At 39.4% G+C, this 21930-nt stretch overlaps 1 protein-coding gene across 1 annotated transcript in view; it reads left to right on the top strand.

Annotated features, from left to right (window-relative positions):
- LOC128688336 (Z band alternatively spliced PDZ-motif protein 52) overlaps positions 1 to 21930 on the top strand; it is a gene marked incomplete at its 5' end in the record, with an annotated part of 158150 nt that overhangs the window by 33215 nt on the left and 103005 nt on the right. Inside the window, 3 exon segments of the mRNA XM_070086722.1 lie at positions 15488 to 15623; positions 16897 to 16982; positions 17317 to 17419. Of these exon segments, the coding sequence (XP_069942823.1) occupies positions 15488 to 15623; positions 16897 to 16982; positions 17317 to 17419 (325 nt within the window).

Below are 21930 nucleotides of genomic sequence, written 5' to 3'. Positions count from 1 at the left end.
GCCAATGCTAGTGGTGATTGCAAAGTGAAGCCTTTATTGGTGTATCACTCAGAAACTCCCAGAGTGTTCAGGCAAAAGAATGTCCTCAAGGCAAATTTGTGTGTGCTGTAGAGGACAAACAGTAAGGCATGGGTCACTAGGGACCTTTTCTATGACTGGTTACACCATGCATTTGCCCCCACTGTGAAAAATTACCTAATTGAAAAGAAATTAGACCTTAAGTGCCTCCTGGTATTAGACAATGCCCCTGGTCATCGTACAGACTTGGCAGAGCGACTTTCTGGGGACATGAGCTTCATTAAGGTCAAGTTTTTGCCTCCTAATACCACTTCTCTCCTGCAGCCCATGGACCAGCAGGTCATTTCCAACTTCAAGAAACTGTACACAAAAGCTGTTTGAAAGGTGCTTTGAAGTGACCACAGATACTCTATTGACTCTAAAAGAGTTTTGGAAGGATCACTTTAATATCCTCAATTGTGTAAACCTTATAGGTAAGGCTTGGGAGGGAGTGACTAAGAGGACATTGAACTTTGCTTGGAAAAAACTGTGGCCAGAATGTGTAGACCAAAGGGATTTTGAAGGGTCTGAGGCTAACTCTGGGAATCCTATGCCAGTTGAGGAATCCATTGTGGCATTGGGGAAGTCCTTGGGGTTGGAGGTTAGTGGGGAGGATGTGGAAGAGTTGGTGGAGGACGACAGTGGCGAAGTAACCGCTGATGAGCTGCTGGATCATCTTCAACAGCAAGAGGCCAGACCTGAGGAAACTGCTTCGGCGGAGGGGATAGAGAAATTGAAGAAGTTGCCTACTTCAAAGATTAAGGAAATGTGTGCAAAGTGGCTTGAAGTGCAAGCCTTTTTTGATGAAAATCACCCTTGCACAGCTACTGCAAGCTGTGTTGGCAACCTGTACACTGACAATGTTGTGAACCACTTTAGGAAAGTCATAAAGGAACGAAAGGTACAGGCCTCTATGGATAGATATGTTGTGCGACAGACGTCCAGTGACTCTCAAGCTGGTCCTAGTGGCATTAAAAGAAGAAGTAACCCCGGAAAAGGACTTGCTACCTCAAGTCCTAATTGAAGGGGATTCCCCTTCTTAACATTAACAACTTCAACACTCTCCCCTCCTCCCATCCCATCAATCATCACCAAATCTTCATTAAAGGTAAGTGTCATGTATTCTATTGTTAGCAGAGTACTGTACTACAAACTGTGCATGTCTTCTTCAGTTTGTGTGCATTAAACTTAATATTTCATGTGGTAAATTTTTTTTTTTTCATACTTTTGGGTGTCTTGCCCGGATTAATTTGATTTCCATTATTTTTTATGGGGAAAATTGATTCACTTTTCGATAATTTTGGTTTACGATGAGCTCTCAAGAACGGATTAATAACGCAAACCGGGGGTCCACTGTACTTACTCGTTTTAAATGGCTCTGTAGTGGATCAGTCTCTATTCTGCACAGTAATTTAGCCATTCTTGTTGGGGGTACCTGAAGGAAATATTAGTTAGTGTTTCTATAAACGAGCAGAATTATGGTAAAGCACATTAAAATGTTTAGGTCTGGGAGTAAGGAAGCTAATTTGTTATGACTTCTTTCCTTGATTTGAGATATATTATTGACTTATTCTTTGGTTATTTGTATAAATTAATGTAATATATATCAAGATGGTCTTCATACATATATTGCACTTCAGATAACTATAAATAGCTTTACTGAATTGAAAATGGTTGGATTAAGATATAGAGAAAGTGGTTTAAGCATCTTTCTGGCATGGTCTCCTCTGCAACACTCAAGGTAAGCACCACTCAGACTTATTTGTTGCTACCAGCTCCTTTTCACTACCTGTGCCAGCATTCACTTGTGAAAAAAGTAACTTGAGTTGCTTGAATATCTCAAATTAATAGTAATTATGCACCAGCTGTTGTCATTTGCTGACAGCTGCTTTTGTCAATTTTAAGATTTGATTAAATAACTATACTGTATTTGTGAAATAATAAGTAATTCATTGATGCAATAGATTAAACCTTAAATAGATCTCATATTTTTAATTATAATATTTAGTTTAATTATTTTGCAGCAAATTGTCGTAGAAAATGTTAATGTAACAAATTAGCATTATAAAAATACAATACATTAATAGAGTAGGCCTTGTAATATTACCTTTTCATTTAAAAATTTTAATAGAATAGTCTCTTCTAATGCATTAATTTACACCTGTAATATTAACATCATTCACGACCTACTTGTTCTTTCAATATTTGAATCTTATATAAGACCTCATTTTACCTCTTGCCTTCACAAGAAAAATTTCAGCACTATTTGTTGCCATTAATATAAATTGTCAGTATACATATCCATTATTTCTGAAAAACATGCATATATATTGATGCAACTCAAAACCAATGTTCTGTCTAATGCTCCTATTTAAACTAGTTTTATAATGTCTTTTTGGCAGTAAGTGCTTAAACTTAAAATGCTGATGATAATGTATAGCTTTGGTGGTATTCTCGTAATCTTGGAAGTTAGAACTTTCCAGTGTAGTGAATGCAACATTTTAAATTTTTATATGCAGAGCTTCTGCTAGGTCACACTTTAGGTGGAGAATTTCCACATGAAATGGAACACAAAATATGGTCAAAATGAGAATCCGTGAATCAAACGTGCAGGTGTGGGGGATGGGGCAATTTTTATTTATTTTATTAACACATGGGCCGTTTCCCACCAGGGTGGGGTGGCCCGAAAAAGAAACTTTCATAAGCATTCACTCCATCACTGTCTTGCCAGAGGCACGCTTACACTACAGTTATAAAACTGCAACATTACCATAGACAAAAAGTACCATATTTAGAAATCCAGTAAAATTGGCTGAAATGAAAAGATGCGTATCAGTGAATGAGCATTAGCGAGGTGAAAAGGAAGATTAGAGTGTAAAGGAAAACCATTTGTGATAGTAAGAACATGACATTAGTAGTATGGAGTGCAGAATTGTGAAAGAAATTCCTCCTTCGAAATGACCTTGTTACAGTAAACCTCTTCAAGGGGGGGCTCCTTGGTGTGGTGAAGAGGCTCTTGGTCTGAGGAATTAGACCTGTCAGTCTCCTTCCTCAGACTGAACATAATTATACCCCCAATCCCCCCTTCCCTATCCCATCCTCCCCTTTTTCCTTTCCTCCTCCTCCTCCTCCTCCCCACCCCTCCCTTTTGCCCTTCCTCTTTTTGGCCTTTGGGATTTTTCCCACAGGCACACTAGTTCATAGGTAGGGGGAAGGGTACCGGGGTCCATCCCATTCTGTTGAGGTTCTTGGTGGTGGCGTAGTTTTCCGTGGGATCTGGATCGCCTGGGGATGTCCCGATCCCTCTCCGGTATCCCAGAGGGTGGCTTTGGGTGTCTTTCGGGCGGCGAGTGTATCTCTGGAAGCCACCTTTCGGATTCCGGGGGTGGTGGCCGAAGGAGGTATGCTTTGTGGCGGATATCCGGCCGCCCTCTCTTTTGTCCACTGAGGTAGCTCGGCAGATGTGAGGTTGCTATCCCAGATTGCTGGTTTACTGGCATGAAGAGTAGGGTATGGCACTGGTTAAATGCTGCATCTGCGCTACTTGCGGTGCTGAGGCCTATTCATCACCAAGGATTATGTTTATGCCTTGGTGCTTTTCGCTCTTCCCCTGTTGAGAGCCTCTATGCAGAAGCAAACGTTCCATCCTTATCCAATCACTGTGATGCCCATTGCCTTCGCTAGTATGTACGCTCTCATGATGTCCGCAATCCTTCCATTTATAGAATGGTCACCGATATTAGTAGACATTCTTTATTTGTTCGCCGCCCCTGTTTGCTCCATCCCTTCTCTCTTTGCCTACATTCACTCTTGTCTTCTCTTCAATTTCCACCTTTCTATGTTCATGTAGCATCTCACTTTTCCCTACCCCCCTGGGAAGTTCCAGCTGTTCGAGTCTGTTCTTTCTCACTCCCTTGCTTGAAAGCCCAACTGTCTATGGTAGCTTCCCGCTCTCTTTTTCTTGACCACTTCCACTCTCATTCTCGTGCCATTGCAGTGTACACAGATGGCTCTAAGTCTTCTGACGGCGTAGGATTCGCAGCAGCGTTTCCGGACAGCGTCGTACGAGGGCATTTACTATCTTCAGCTAGTATCTTTACTGCTGAATTGTATCCAATTCTTGCAGCACTTATCCATTTTGCATCTATGCCTGTGTCATCATTTGTGGTTGTCTCAGACTCCCTTAGTGCTTTACAGGCTATACAGAAATTTGATGCACCTCACCCATTAGTCCTCTGTATCCAACTTTGGCTATGCCGCATCTATACCAAGCATAAAGATAGTTTTTTGTTGGGTCCCTGGTCATGTTGACGTACAGGGCAATGAACAGGCAGACACTGCTGCGCGGTCAGCAGTACATGACCTACCAGTTTCATATAGAGGTGTTCCATTAACGGGCTATTTTGCTGCAATAGCTACCCACCTTCACACCCGTTGGCAATAACGTTGGTCTACTCTGCTTGGTAACAAACTTGAATCTATTAAACCGAGTATAGGTTACTGGCCGTCTTCTTGTCACCAGTGCCGAGGTTGGGAGACTACTCTCTCCCGTCTCCGCATTGGCCATACTCGTCTTACTCATGGATATCTCATGGAGAGGCGCCCTGCTCCTCTCTGTGAGAATTGTCAGGTTCCATTATTGGTCAGCCACATTCTGTTAGACTGCCCACTTTATCAACGAGCACGCAGAATTTACCTCCAACGTCATCTTCGGTCCGCTGCTGTCTCTTTACCTTCCCTTCTCGCTGATGGACCCACCTTTCATCCGGGCTCTCTCATTGGCTTTTTGACAACAACTGACTGACTTCACAAACTCTGGTTTGATACCTTCAGCCCTTTCTACCTTGATCCCTTGCTACCCTCTACCCTGCACTATCCCCTGCTCCGCTGTTTTTTGTAACCTACTGATCGCCCCTCCCCCCTTCTGCCCCCCAATGCCCTCGCTTCCTTTCTTACCCTGCAGCGCTGTATAGCCCTTGTGGCTTAGCGCTTCTTTTTGATTATAATAATAATTGCTACAGTAAACTTGATAGCAGGAGAGAGTATACAGGTTAAAAAGAATGCAGTGATAATTTATTTGTAATAAAGCATTAATTTAAAATATTTTCACCATTGTTACTAGAAAGTTTAAATTAATAAAATAAAATGAGGAAGGGCACTTGTGAAGTTACGCTTTAAGCTTACTTTTATCTCTAGGAAGTTGATGTACACTATTACAGTGTATCATATTTTATAATAGTACATAATAGTGAATGGAGACGAATGATACTTGGGACCTGACGATCTGTTGGAGTGTGAGCAGGGTAATATTTAGTGAAGGGATTCAGGGAAACCGGTTATTTTCATATAGTCTGACTTGAGTCCTGGAAATGGGAAGTACAATGCCTGCACTTTAAAGGAGGGGTTTGGGATATTGGCAGTTTGGAGGGATATGTTGTGTATCTTTATACGTATATGCTTCTAAACTGTTGTATTCTGAGCACCTCTGCAAAAGCAGTGATAATGTGTGTGTGTGGTGAAAGTGTTGAATGATGATGAAAGTATTTTCTTTTTGGGGATTTTCTTTCTTTTTTGGGTCACCCTGCCTCGGTGGGAGACGACCGACTTGTTGAAAAAAAAATAAACAGTATTCTGGACAAATATAGCACTACATGATAAAATACAGTACTGTATATTTTCTAGGGACTCTTGTAGAGGGTTAGAGAACAGGTATGATACCAATAGAATGCAGATAAGGACACATGCACAGTCTAACACACATATTGAGGAAATGTTTTACCACAAGTGGCTTCTGTAATCCTAATAAGAGACTACTAAAGCAAGCAATATATATAAGAAAGGTAATCAAGTGAAAATGACAAATACATGAAGAGTGGAGTTGTATGTATCCATATGTAGCTGGAGGCAGTAAATGTGACCTCACTCGATGGTGTCATTTAATTACAAGGTTCAAGTTGGGCAGCAGTCGGTTTGCTAAGACCTTGAGAATGCTGCATCTATCAGATTTTTGGGGAAAATGGTATTGGTGACTGCTTTCATGGCAGTTACTAAACATTTGCATACCCTCAGTGACTTGAATATTTAGAATTAGCAATCCATAAAACAATGTGTATAATTTTGAGTCATTCAAAAAGATGTGTTAAAGGTCTCTACAACTCCAGACAGAGCAGTTTCTTTATATCTGGAGTAAGGAAATTCAGTCATTTGATAAAGTAGAAACCCAGTTTTTTTTTTTTTTTCTTTTTTCTTTTTTAAACTGAGGAAGTTGTGCCTTCACAAACTAAATTTAGTACTGTAGAGTTTTGTAATTCTTAAATTCTCGGCAGATTCTACAATGTTAAATTACCTGCCAAGTGTGCAATGATTATTAAAGACTCAAATTATCACCCAGTTCTAATATTCAGTGTTATTGAGATGAGGCTTGAAAGTATATGCCCTAAAAAAAATATGCACCTGAATTAAGGTATCTGTAGAAAGTTTTGCATCATTTCTCTTGCAGTACTTCAGGAAATATTGAAGGCAATCCATTGCTGATTTACTGTTTGCATAAGCCTTGGAAATAAAGGATGTTTCCCTCTCATGTTACTTGTCAGTCTAACATGAGGACATGGATGACAGCTACTAACTCCTAGGTACCTGGTGAGTAAGATTCTGATTGCAAAGAAGTTTTTCTTGTACAGTGTGTAACCACAAATTGATGTTTAAGTACTTCATAAAGCTAAATTGTGGTGAAACATTGCACAGTAGCCTCCTCTGCAATAAGTATCTCATTCTTGACACTTTACCATTTTTCTGGAATCCTATATGCCTATCTACTTCTAGGTAAGTAAAGACAGTAGGCATAAGTTGACTTTCCCATGGTCTTGGTCTACCTAGGAATTGAATCTGGTCCTTTCAGTTGCAATTTTAATGATCTACTAGTGAGTTAAAGGTCACTAGGTCATCTTATTGAAAAGTTGAAGATTCATGATCCACTTGTGCAGATTGTTCTTACCACTTTAAATAACCTTATGGTGCCTAAACTGAAAAGTTAGAAGAGCTTCATGTACAGATACACAATGATCCATGCAAGTATTCATAGTGATTGACAAAACTTCACAAAATGGAACCCCACATATGGCTTAAGTTTTTACATTGCAAACAGGATTACACACACCACACACAGGCGAGTAAACAAAGGTATTCTAAGATGTAGTGCAACAGTAAATTATTTGAGTCTAGACTCAAATAATTTACTGTTGCATCTTTTGCATTTGTGGCATACTCTGGTGAAGGATTTTCACAATTTTCCACTAAGTAGTCCAATGAGGATGATTGTGAATATGGTAAGGACAAAGAGTTGGTGTTAGATGATACTGTGGAAGGCATAAATAAGCTGTTAACCCTTTCAGGGTTTCTGACGTACTAGTACGGCTTACGCACCGGGGTTTTTGACGTACTAGTACGCCTAAATTCTAGCGTCCTCAAATCTAGTTAGAGAAAGCTGGTAGGCCTATATATGAAAGAATGGGTCTATGTGGTCAGTGTGCGCAGTATAAAAAAAATCCTGCAGCACACAGTGCGTAATGAGAGAAAAAAAAACTTTGACAGTGTTTTTGGTTTAAAACAACGACTTTGCACTGTATTTTCATATGGTATTTATGATGGTATTCTAGTTTTCCTGGTCTCATTTTATAGAATGGAAGACATATTGCAGAAATTGAGATGATTTTGATTGGTTTTACAATGAAAAGTACCTTGAAATTGAGCTCAAAGTAGCAGAAATCTTCGATTTTTGCCAAAGTTCAAAAGTAAATATATCATGCTACGCGTCCAATACACGTCAACTGGTGAGTCTAATATTCTTTCACAAGTGCGCTGATGTTATTTATACCATTTCTACACTAATGCAGTAGTCTGCATAACAGTAAATCTTCTATTTTTTGTGAGAATAAAAATTCAAAGTGGAAAGCAAAAGAATGTAAGAGGGGCGTGGGGACATGACTAATGAACAGAGTAAATGTTACTTTAGTGCCAGGAATGTCTTTCTTGTTTATTCTGGACCCTATTTGGAAATTGGCATCTTTTGAAATTTGTGTGAAATTGGCAAAATTGCTAAATTCTGACCACTTTATTGGATAGTTGAAATTGGTAAATGGGTGGTTTCTTGTACTCATTCGATAGGAAGAATGGAGTTCTAGCGAAATAGTTATGATTTTTGTCGACTAGTACACTGGAATTGGCCGAAAATAGGGCTCAAAGTGAGCAAAATCGCTGATGCATAAACATCGTCAAGACTGCTAACTTTGTGAGAGCATAATTCTGTAAGTTTTCCATCATATTTCATACTTTTGGTGTCATTATGATCGGGAAAAGATTCTCTATCTTTTCATAAGAATTTTTTTTTTTTTTAAATTTGTCGACCCTGAGAACAATTCTGGGAAAGGACCTGTCGACTCTGAAAGGGTTAAAGAGAGACCACAGCAAACCAGCTACAGGAGAACTGTTGCAGATAAATTACCAGGAAAGAGAGAAACATCCACAAGGAAGAGGATTACAAATATATTAATTCAGATGAAATAGGGTTTGGAGCATCTGAAACTGTGAGGTTGTCAGTTCTTGTCAAGTAATAAAGGTAACAGACCAGAGATGACTTACCTATACCTTTGCTACTTCAAGTAAACCATCAACTAATGAAGCTTCTCCAATATACATACTAGAGCCTACCTTTGCCCAGTAAGCTGGCATTAATTTCCCACCTCTTCAAGTGAGGGCTTCCACAATGGGATGCAGGCCATAATGTGTTGTATATTACTGAATTTAAGTAAAACAGTTTGTGTATTAACTTGAGATTTTGTGTATATAACCCTATTTTCCATGTATTATACACTTCATATTGCAAAAATTTAGGTCTTGCTGGTTTTCATGAATATAACTATCACACAGCAAGTACTGGATTTCAAATTGATAAGAGAACTACGTTTGGTTCTTTAACACAACAAATTAAGATTGCCCATGGGGCTTGTTATAATATTCAAAAGCTCTTTTTGCCCAGTCAGTTTTTTTTTCCTGTTTATATTTTTTTCTCTTACACTATTAAGCAACCAAACTACTGGTAGGTTATTTCAGTGATGGCTAATTTTGACCAGTTATACCGACCATAACAAAAAAAAAAAAAAACTGAATTGTGATCATTGATTACTGAAGCATTTTTTATAATGAATTTTTTTTTTTTTAACAAGTCGGCCGTCTCCCACCGAGGCAGGGTGACTCAAAAAGAAAGAAAATCCCCAAAAAGAAAAAACTTTCATTATTCAACACTTTCACCACACTCGCACATAATCACTGTCTTTGCAGAGGCGCCCAGACACAACAGTTTAGAAGCATATATGAAGATATATAACATATCCCTCCAAACTGCCAATATCCCAAACCACTCCTTTAAAATGCAGGCATTGTACTTCCCTTTTCCAGTACTCAAGTCTGGCTATATAAAAATAACCAGTTTCCCTGAATCCCTTCACTAAATATTACCCTGCTTACACTCCATCAGCTCGTCAGGCCCCAAAAATCATTTGTCCCCATTCACTTCTGTCTAACATGCTGGAAGTCCAAGTCCCTTGCCTACAAAACCTCCTTTACCCCCTCCCTCCAACCTCTTCGAGGATGACCCCTGCTCCGCCTTCCTTTCTTTACAGATTTATATGCTCTCTATGTCATTCTGCTTTGATCCATTCTCTCTAAATGACAAAACCACCTCAACAACCCCTCTTCAGCTCTCTGACTAATACTTGTATTAACTCAACACCTAATTTCCACAATCCGAATTTTCTGCATAATATTTACACCACACATTGCCCTTAGACAGGGCATCTCCACTACCTCCAACCGCCTCCTCGCTGCAGCATTTACAACCAAAGCTTCACACCCATATAAGAGTGCTGGTACCACTATACTTTCATACATTCCGTTCTTTGCCTCCATAGATTTTTTTTTATCTCCACATTTAACTTAATGCACCACTCACCTTTTTCCTTCATCAATTCTATGGTTAACCTCATCCTTCATAAACCCATGTGCTGACATGCCAACTCCCAAATATCTGAAAACATTCACTTCTTCTATACTCCCCCTCTCCAATGTGATATCCAATTTTTCTTTATGTAAATCATTTGATACCCTCATCGCCTTACTCTTTTCTATGTTCACTTTCAACCTTTACACACCCTCCCAAACTCGTCCACTATCCTTTGCAACTTTTCTTTAGAATCTCCCATATGCACAGTATCATCAACAAAAAGTAACTGTGTCAACTCCCATTTTGTATTTGATTCCCCATAATTTAATCCCACCCCTCTCCCCAACACCCTAGCATTTACTTCTTTTAAAACCCCATCTATAAATATATTAAACAACCATGGTGACATTACACATCCCTGTCTAAGAACTACTTTTACCGGGAAGTAGTCTCCCTCTCTTCTACACACCCTAACCTGAGCCTCACTATCCTCATAAAAACTCTTTACAGCATTTAGTAATGTACTACCTATTCCATCTGCCACATTGCTCCCCTATTCTCTCTTATCATCATATGCATGAAATGCAATGAAAACTTCCCTACCTTTATCTAAATACTTTTCACATATATGCTTCAATGTAAACACTTGATCTACACATCCCCTACCCACTCTAAAATCTCCTTGCTCATCCACAATCCTACTCTCTTACCTCTAATTCTTTTAATAAAACCCTGCTGTACACTTTTCCTAGTATACTCAGTAAACTTTTGTTTGTTTTTTCTCTTCTTTCAACAAGTCGGCTGTCTCCCACCGAGGCAGGATGACATAAAAAGAAAGAAAATCCCCAAAAAGAAAATACTTTCATCATCATTCAACACTTTCACCTCACTCACACATAATCACTGTTTTTGCAGATGTGCCAAGAATACAACAGTTTTGAAGTATATACCTATAAAAATACACAATATATCCCTCTAAACTGCCAATATCTCAAACCCCTCCTTTAGAGTGTAGGCATTGTACTTCCCATTTCCAGGACTCAAGTCCGGTTATATAAAGTAACCGGTTTCCCTGAATCCCTTCACTAAATATTACCCTGCTCACACTCCATCAGCTCGTCAGGTCCCAAATACCATTTGTCTCCATTCACTCCTATCTAACACGCTCGCGCACGCTTGCTGGAAGTCCAAACCCCTCGCCCACAACACCTCCTTTACCCCCTCCCTCCAACCTTTTCAAGGATGACCCCTACCCCGCCTTCCTTTCCTTACAGATTTATACGCTCTCCATGTCATTCTGCTTTGATGCGTTCTTTCTAAATGACCAAACCACCTCAACAAACCCTCTTCAGCCCTCAGACTAATACTTTTATTAACTCCACACCTTCTCCTAATTTCCACACTCCAAATTTTCTGCATAATTTTTACACCACACATTGCCCTTAGACAAGACATCTCCACTGCCTCCAACTGCCTCCTCGCTGCAGCAGTTACAACCCAAGCTTCACACCCATATAAGAGTGTTGGTACTACTATACTTTCATACATTCCCTTCTTTGCCTCCATAGATAACATTTTTTGCCTCCACATATACCTCAATGCACCGCTCACATTTTTTATTTCATCAATTCTATGATTAACCTCATCCTTCTTAAATCCATCCGCTGACATGTCAACTCCCAAATATCTGAAAACATTCACTTCTTCCATACTCCTCCTCCCCAATTTGATATCCATTTTTTCTTTATCTAAATCATTTGATACTCTCATCACCTTACTCTTTTCTATGTTCACTTTCAACTTTCTACCGTTACACACACACCCAAATTAATCCTCCAACTTTTGCAATTTTTCTTTAGAATCTCCCATAAACACAGTATCATCAGCAAAAAGCAACTGTGTCACTTCCCATTTTGTATTTAATTCCCCATAATTTAATCCCATCCCTCTCCTGAACACCCTAGCATTTACTTCTTTTACAACCCCATCTATACATATATTAAACAACCATGGCAACATTACTCATCCCTGTCTAAGACCTACTTTTACTGGGAAATAGTCTCCCTCTCTTCTACACACCCTAACTTGAGTCTCGCTATCCTCATAAAAACTCTTTACAGCATTTAGTAACTTACCACCTATTCCATATACTTGCAACATCTGCCACATTGCTTCCCTATCCACTCTGTCATATGCCTTTTCTAAATCCATAAATGCAATAAAAACTTCCCTAGCTTTATCTAAATACTGCTCACATAAATGCTTCAATGTAAACACGATCTACACATCCCCTACCCACTCTAAAACCTCCTTGATTATCCGCAATTCTACATTCTGTCTTACCTCTATTCTTTCAATAATAACCCTACCGTACACTTTTCCTGGTCTACTCAGTAAACTTATTCCTCTATAATTTTTACAATCTCTTTTGTCCCCCTTCCCTTTATATAAAGGGATTATACACTCTCTCTGCCAGTCCCCTAGGTACCTTCCCCTCTTTCATACATTTTTTAAACAAAAATACCAACCACTCCAACACTATATTCCCCCTGCTTTTAACATTTCTGTCATGATCCCATCAATTCCAGCTGCTTTATCCCCTTTCATTGTACGTAATGCCTCGTGCACCTCTCCCACACTTGCATTCTGCTCTTCTTCACTGCCTCGCTTTCTTCACTGACATTTAAAAGTTCCTCAAAATATTCTTGCCATCTACCCAATACCTCCATCTCCCCATCTACTAACTTCCCTGCTCTGTTTTTAATGGACAACTCCATTCGTTCCCAAGGCTTTCTTAAGTTGTTTATCTCGCTTCAAAATTTTTTCTTATTTTCATCAAAATTTCTTGACTGCCTCTCCCACTCTTATCATCTGCTCTCCTTTTGCACTCTCACCATTCTCTTTACCTTTCTTTTACTCTCCATATACTTTTCTCTTATAACGCTTCTGCTTTGTGAAAACCTTTCATAGGCTACCTTCTTCGCTTTTAATACACCCTTTACTTCATTCCACCAATCACTCCTCTTTCCTCCTGCACCCACCGTCCTATAGCCACAAACTTCTGCCCCACATTCTAATACTGCATTTTTAAAACTATTCCAACCCTCTTCAACCCCCCCCCCCCCACTACTTATACTTGCACTAACCCACCTTTGTCAATAGTTGCTTATATCTCACCCTAACTTCCTCCTCCCCCCTTAGTGTATGCACTTTCACCTCTCTTAATTGTTGTTGCAATTTTCCTTTTGTTCCATCTACCTCTTACTCTAACTGTAGCTACAACTAAATAATGATCCGATATATCAGTTGCCCCTCTATAAACATGTACATTCTGAAACCTACCCATCAACCTTTTATCCACCAATACATAATGTAATAAACTACTTTCATTACATGCTGTATCATACCTTGTATACTTATTTATCCTCTTTTTCATTAAATATGTATTACTTATTACCAAACCTCTTTCTACACTTAGCTCAATTAATTAAAGGCTCCCCATTTTCATTTACCCCTGGCACCCCAAATTTACCTACTACTTCCTCAACATTTTTACCCACTTTAGCATTGAAATCCCCAACCGCAAGTACTCTCACATTTGGTTCAAAACTCCCCATGCACTCAACATTTCCCTAAATTTCTCTGAAACATGTGGTGATTAAATTATAAGTTCTTCCCTGACAGCTTCCTGCCCACTTCACAAACTTTATGCTTGTTTTCAACAATTTAATTTACTGCTGTATGATGCTTAAACCCTAGAAATCTAAAAATTTCAAAACTGATAATGATCCTAATTGAAGTTTTACTGGAAAATGTATACTGTAGTTTACATAATGATAGTACAGTACAATAACTATTAATTAATATGACAAATATATAAATATAATTTTCATTGAATATTCTAAGATACTTTCTCATAATTTCCATTTCTTTTTGGATTAGTACGTTGTACTATTACTGAGCCCGGCATTTCAATAAATATAAATGTTTCATGTCTCCACTGTAATACTGGGCATTGTTACTTACACTAAAAATTTTAGAGCCACATTAATTCATTCATTGATTCTACCATTTAGCTTACTGTGCAATGATTTAATGTGTGTTATTTTACTCTAGAGTTACAATGTCTTGAATATTTTAAGAATTAGAATAGTTGTCGTGGGAAACAAATGCCTGTAAGTAAAATGTGTTATTACTATACAGTTATTCATATTTACTGGGTAGTATTTCATCTTTTAGCTGCAAATAGAGCAAAAACTGGTTCTTTAAAATAAAAATTGCATGTTTGGCTTTTGCTTATGTTGGTATGATCATATGTTACTCATGTGCATGAGTGCGTTATTATCCAAAGTCTGTTTCTTTGTATTGAGCATGTCCAGTGGCTTTATGGTTGCATGATACTGTACTTATTTATTTTCAGCTTTATTTACTGTATTATATTTAGATTTATATAAATTCTTACATGCCTCTAGGAATCCTTCAAATAGGGACAATTGGCTACAAACCATAGGCAGTGTCTGCAGAAGCTAGGAAGTCAGTATAATTAAAACTGTACATGATCTTTAGTAGAACATCTGGTTGTAGGTTTTATGCTCACTTTTAGATACACATACAGAGTTTGTTCTATTTTCACTTATGCCAAAATAAGGTTAGAGTTATAGGAAGAAAGGCTAGCTAGGATGACATCCAGTCACTACTGTTTGTCAGGTTGTGTAGCTGCTTAGAGTACCCACTTGAAATGTCTAATTCCTTATACTGTGCATCAGTGCATAAAAATGTTGCTGATATAAATTTGTATACTTATTAATCCAAGAGTTCGTTTTGAACAATGTATACTATATATATCTTTACATACTGATATACTTGATTTCTTAGAAACCTATTCATTTTGCTTCATGAATTATCCCAGTAACATTACATTCAACTAACATTGATGTTTACATTGTATAAATGTTTTGCCTGAAACCACATTCCAACAACCAATGCTGTAAATGTTTCCCGCTAAATCCAACATTCATTTGGCAAAATTTCCATTAAGTGTGACTGTTTACATGGCCATGATGTGCCACTGTGATGGAGTGTGACTGTTCCCAACAGTGGCCCCTTCGTCCCCTTCTGTGGTTCAACCCTTCTCTTCGAACATCGCAGCTTCTCAAACAAAGCCCAAGATGGAACTCCAGCCCGGCGAAAACATTTGTACAGAGTGTGGTAGACTAATTGTGTAAGTACAGCAGCAGACTGATGCCATCCTCATTCCTACAGCTCCCCCACCCCCACAGCTTTAACTCTAACCCCTCACTTAGTCAGCCTTCTGATGACAGCAAGTAACCATTTACATTACATTTAATAGTTGTGGGTGATGGGGGAGGTGGGATGAGATGGTACAGTTATGTCCGGTAGGGGTAGTAATGGGTTCCTTTATTTCGGGCACAGACAGCCCCTTGAGTGGTGGCGGGCCGGGTCCCATAGGCACTCGCAGCGTGTGTGCCCCACAGACCAAAGTGAAGCCCGAGGGGGCACCAAGTCCCTTACAAAGCACCAAGTGCTCCGAATGCGAGAGGCCCATTATGTGAGTACTTGCACTGGTCTCCCCATGAATTATGGAGCCCAACACCTTTGTAGTGCATCCTGGCTATGGCTTGCCACCCTGTCACTATTGCTGAAGTGAATCTTGTGTATGTGAGCTTGTAGGTACATCACGGGTCTCATTTACACATACATGTCATTGGTGATTTTGGTCAGGTTGGCAATTACCGTGCATATCCGGCACAGGCTTTGTAGGATTACCACTTGCTCATTCACTGGTCACAAATTTTATGCTCAACATTCATTCTACATGCGCTAATTAAAGAGCTGCAAAGCTATGCCTCACGTCAAGTCACCTGACACTGACGACTGTTCTTTGTAAAGGCAGGAGTGCTCAGGTCAGAAGATGGCATGAGGCATTAATGGCATTAACACTGCACTGCTTACCTTCTCATGCTGCTGCCTTTTATTGATAACCAACTCACCATGATAAGAAAGTGAACTGCATTCATGGGAAAGCCTGTTAGCAGTACTTTTTTGGTGGGTGACTCATGAGCAGCAGTCAGGGGGGACTGTGACGCCTTTTTGCTTGTTTCTCACGCATTGAACCAATACTCAGTTGGTGTTACTATTACCCCTTGCAAACTACTGTATTTACTAATTATAAATCAGATGCGTTATGCATCTATTATGTTTTTCAACATGATTATTTTCCTTAATGTACTACATGAATTATATTAAAGGGAAAGTTAATAATGATGAATAATAGAAGTTTACTATCTGTTTCAATTTGTGCCCAAGGATAAGTTTATGGACGTGACTGCGAAGTCAACTTTAATAAATTTCTGTAAATTGGCTTACCCGTTTGCATTCTTTCAAGATGATTACAGTCATTTTAACTGATCTGCCCTTTCCTTCTACAAGATATATATAGTTTGTGCATTTTTATTATGGAAGCTTCCTTTAAAAGGGCTCATTTTCTAATAGACTTGCTATTCAAACAGAAAAGGATATTGCAATTAGTAGGAAACAGGAGTAAAATCGAAAACATTGCCATGAGGAACCCAGTTGTCTGTAGCATCCTCAAGGGTTGGATGAGGCCTGTACTGCCACCCCCAATTCCTGTAATCTTGGATTTCTTTATAAAGTAATTTGTTTCAAAGCCATACAGTCTAGATCAGAAGAGTAATTTTTGGTAAAGTTCGATAGCCACAAGATGCATTGTATGTACGTAATCATTGAGAGTGGTGGTGTGGGTAGCGAGGCGCGACGTGCCGTGTGGCAATAGTCCACTGACGGTAGGGTGTGTGTTTCAGCGGCGTGTTCGTGCGCATAAAGAATAAAAACCTGCACGCAGACTGCTTCAAGTGTTCTACCTGCGGTTCATCACTGAAGAATGTGGGTAAGTTAATTGTATCCCTTGTGTTTCCATCCCCTCTTCCTTTATTCCTGCCCTTGTGACTGCATTCTTTAAATCCTCAGTCTTGTCAAAACACAACGCTGACATTTTCACACAGTCAGTATAAGAATGTTTGCTATTCTTAATTTTACCAGCATTGCTTCTGCAGTATTACTTATAGGTAAAAGGGAGCTATAAAATCCTTGTTATTTAGGTGACTGGCTTTTATAAAAAGAAAGGGCTATGTATTTAGAGGAGGAGAAATCTGAATAAAATTGTGCAGATAGTCACATGTATGATAAGATGAAGGTTGTTAACCCAGAGCATCATTGCCTAGGCTACTACAACATAAACGAGAAGCTGTACTGCGATGTGCATGCCAAGCAAGCTGCCCGCCACAACCCTCCAGGGCCCAACCTGGAGCCAGTCCTTGTTAAGCCGTGAGTGTTCATACTCTGCTGTACATTGTGTTATTTTTCTTTCTTTGAAGTTTGCATGTCTTTCATTAGAGCTCAAATACCCAGCAGAAAGACTACCTCACTGGCAACTACCCAAGTACTCTATATCTAGCTCCAACTAATTCTACTGAAGTCTCACTCATCATTAAATCTTTAAAAAACAAAGCAGGAGATCTAAATAACTTGTCACCATTCATATATAAAAAAAGCTGCACATGTGCTGTCACCCATTACTGCAACAATGTTTAACATATCTGTAGCATCTCAACCTTCCCATCTATACTCAAGGCAGCAAGGGTTACCCCAATCCACAAAGGTGATCCAACTGACCTGAACAACTATAGACCCATATCAAGCTTGCCCTTTCTTTCCAAAATATTCAAAAAAATAATACACAAATGACTTTACTCCTACCTTATATCCAACAACATACTTAACCCCTGCCAGTTTGGGTTTAGAACAAAAAAAAAAAAGTACGAATGATGCTATTATACAAATGCTTGAACTAATATATACAGTTCTTGATAAAAATGAACATCTTCTGGGGCTCTTTGTTGACACATGAAAAGCATTTGATAAAATCGACCACAATCTCCTACACCTAAAACTAAATCATTATGGCATCAGAGGACATTCCCTTGATAACCTAAAATCTTACCTTAACGACAGACACCAATATGCATATGCAAATGGAGTCGACTCCACTACCCAGCCTGCAGCTGTAGTACCACCCCAGGGTAGTGTCCTAGGCCCACTCCTCTTTCTCGTCTACATCAATGATCTCCCCAATGCAACCCAACTCCTTAAACCAGTTCTATTCACAGATAACACTACTTATGTCTACTCCCTTTCAAACCCAGCTATACTTAGAAAAACTGTAAATGATGAGCTGCTAAAAATATTTACTCGGATGATGACCAACAAACTCTCTCAACATAGACAAAACATACTTCATGCTGTTTGGCAACAGCCTTAAATATCCAACTTAATATATCGATAAATGGTTCCCCTACATCAAGATACACTGAGGGTAAATTTCTAGGTTTTCTCCTTGACTGTAATCTTAAATTTGATTCCCACATCCAACTCACATCCAAGAAAATTTCCAAATCAATAGGCATCCTTTCCAAGATACAATACTATGTACCACAAATGACACTCCTTACCCTATATGTACCACTCTAATATATCCTTACCTCACCTATGGTACTTGTGCCTGGGGATCAATCACAGCCAACCATCTTAAACCTTTAATAACCCAACAAAAAGCGGGTGTGAGGATGATTACCAGCTCCAGTGCTAGACAGCACCCCACCACTTTTCAAAAGCCTGAACTTGCTAAATATACAAGAGATACACTCATATTATTGTGCCTACTACATATACAGAACATTAAATTCCACAATAAACCCTCCACTTAAACTACTCCTTGACAGTTACAACAGAATGCAGTCACAATACAAGGCATAAGGCACTCTTCAACATCCCTTGTGTCAGTCTCTCACTATGCAAAAACGCTTTGCACATAAAGGGCCCAAAGATCTGGAACTCGCTACTGGAACTGGTAAAGGATGCCCAGACTACTTATAAATTTAGATCTTTGCTAAAAAAAATTTAGGACTTTGCTAAAAATGCTAATTAGTTATATTATTTGACCTCTAGACATTTAAATTTCTGCCAGTTCACGAAATATTACTGCCTGAACCATTATTTGTAATGTTTTTATTATGTGCAACTTCAGGATTATTATTCTTAAAAACCTCCACCATGACTACCTCGCATAATTTTTTTTTTTTTTTTTTTTTTTTTTTTAAAAAAATTGGCCGTTTCCCACCAAGGCAGGGTGACCCAAAAAGAAAATCCCCAAAATGAAAATACTTTAATCATTCAACACTTTCACCTCACTCGCACAATCACTGTTTTTGCAGAGGTGTTCAGAATACAGCAGTTTAGAAGCATATACGTATAAAGATACACAACATATCCCTCCAAACTGCCAATATTCCAAACCCCCCTCCTTTAAAGTGCAGGCATTGTACTTCCCATTTCCAGGACTCAAGTCCGGCTATATAAAAATAACCGGTTTCCCTGAATCCCTTCACTAAACATTACCCTGCTCACACTCCAACAGATCGTCAGGTCCCACACACCATTCGTCTCCATTCACTCCTATCTAACACACTCATGCACGCTTGCTGGAAGAACAAGCCCCTTGCCCACAAAACCTCCTTTGCCCCCCTCCAACCTTTTCGAGGACGACCCCTACCCCGCCTTCCTTCCCCTACAGATTTATACACTCTCCATGTCATTCTACTTTGATCCATTCTCTAAATGACCAAACCACCTCAACAACCCCCCTTTAGCCCTCTGACTAATACTTTTATTAACTCCACACCTTCTCCTAATTTCCACACTCCGAATTTTCTGCATAATACGTATTTACACCACACATTGTCCTTAGACAGGACATCTCCACTGCCTCCAACCGTCTCCTCGCTGCAGCATTTACAACCCAAGCTTCACACCCATACAAGTGTGTTGGTACCACTATACTTTCATACATTCATTTCTTTGCCTCCATAGATAACGTTCTTTGCCTCCACATAAACCTCAACACACCACTCGCCTTTTTTCCTTCATCAATTCTATGATTAACCTCATCCTTCATAAATCCATCCGCTGACACGTTAACTCCCAAATATCTGAAAACATTCACTTCTTCCATACTACTACTCTCCAATTTGATATCCAATTTTTCTTCATCTAATCATTTGATACCCTCATCACTTTACTCTTTTCTATGTTCACCTTCAACTTTCTACCATTACACACACTCCGAAACTCATCCACTAACCTTTGCAATTTTTCTTTAGAACCTCCCATAATCACAGTATCATCAGCAAAATCTGTGGCTGACATCCTTGTCTGTCAGATATGAGGATGAGAAACAAGATGGGAGCGAGTACTGTGCCTTGTGGAACAGAGCTACTACTCTTTTTGTTCTGTTTGTGAGGAAATTATAAGTCCATCTACCAAATTTTCCTGTTATTCCTTTAGCACGCATTTTGTGTGCTATTAGACCATGGTCACACTTGTCGAAGGCTTTGGCAAAGTCTGTATATATTACATCTGCATTCTTTTTGTCTTCCAGCGCATCTAGGACCTTGTCGTAGTGATCCAATAGCTGAGACAGACAGGAGCGACCTGCTCTAAACCCATGTTGCCCTGGGTTGTGTAATTGATGGGTGTCTAGATGGGTGGCAATCTTGCTTCTTAGGACCCTTTCAAAGATATTTATGATATGGGATGTTAGTGAGGATGTTAGTGAGGCAGTAAAGCTATTGCTTTACTGCCTCCTTTGTGGAGTGGGGCTATGTCTGTTCTTTTTAGTAACTGTGGGACGACCCCCGTGTCCATGCTCCCTCTCCATAGGATGGTAAAAGCTCGTGATAGGGGCTTCTTGCAGTTCTTGATGAACACGAAGTTCCATGAGTCTGGCCTTGGGGCAGAGTGCATGGGCATGTCATTTATCGCCTGTTCGAAGTCATTTGGTGTCAGGATAATATCAGATAGGCTTGTGTTAACCAAATTCTGTGGCTCTCTCATAAAAAATTAATTTTAATCTTCGACTCTCAGTCTGGTTAGCGGCTTGCTAAAAACTGAAGTCATATTGGGACTTGAGTAGTTCACTCACTTCTTTGCTTTCATCTGTGTAGGACCCATCTTGTTTAAGTAGGAGCCCAATACTGGATGTTGTTCTCGACTTTTATTTGGCATAAGAAAAGAAATACTTTGGGTTTCTTTCGATTTCATTTATGGCTTTTAGTTCTTCCCGCGATTCCTGACTCCTATAAGATTTCTTTAGGTTAAGTTCGATGTTTGCTATTTCTCTGACCAGTGGCTCCCTACGCATTTCAGATATATTGGCTTCTTTTAGCCGCTCTGTTATTCTTTTCCATCGCCTGTAAAGGGAGCGCCTGTCTCTTTCTATTTTACATCTACTCCTCCTTTTTCTTAAAGGAATAAGCCTTGTGCATACATCGAGTGCCACCAAGTTGATCTGTTCTAGGCATAAGTTGGGAACTGTGTTGCTTAGTCTATCTTCCCAGCTTATATTGTTTAGGACTTGATTTATTGGTCCCACTTTATGTTCTTGTTGTTGAAGTTGAATTTGGTGAAGGCTCCCTCGTGACTGATCTCATTTTGTCAGTCTGGGGCTCCGTGCATACATGTCTGATTCCCCATAATTTAATCCCACCCCTCTCCCGAACACCCTAGCATTTACTTCTTTTACAACCCCATCTATAAATATATTAAACAACCATGGTGACATAACACATCCTGTCTAAGATCTACTTTTACCGGGAAGTATTCTCCCTCTTTTCTACACACCCTAACCTGAGCCTCACTATCCTCATAAAAACTCTTTACAGCATTTAGTAACCTACTGCCTATTCCATATACTTGCAACATCTGCCACATTGCTCCCCTAT

The sequence above is a fragment of the Cherax quadricarinatus genome, chromosome 19 (assembly GCF_038502225.1).
Source record: "Cherax quadricarinatus isolate ZL_2023a chromosome 19, ASM3850222v1, whole genome shotgun sequence".
NCBI classification, from domain to species: Eukaryota; Metazoa; Arthropoda; class Malacostraca; order Decapoda; family Parastacidae; genus Cherax; species Cherax quadricarinatus.
Note: the sequence above shows the minus strand (reverse complement) of the source record. Positions and strands in the feature narration are given on the sequence as shown.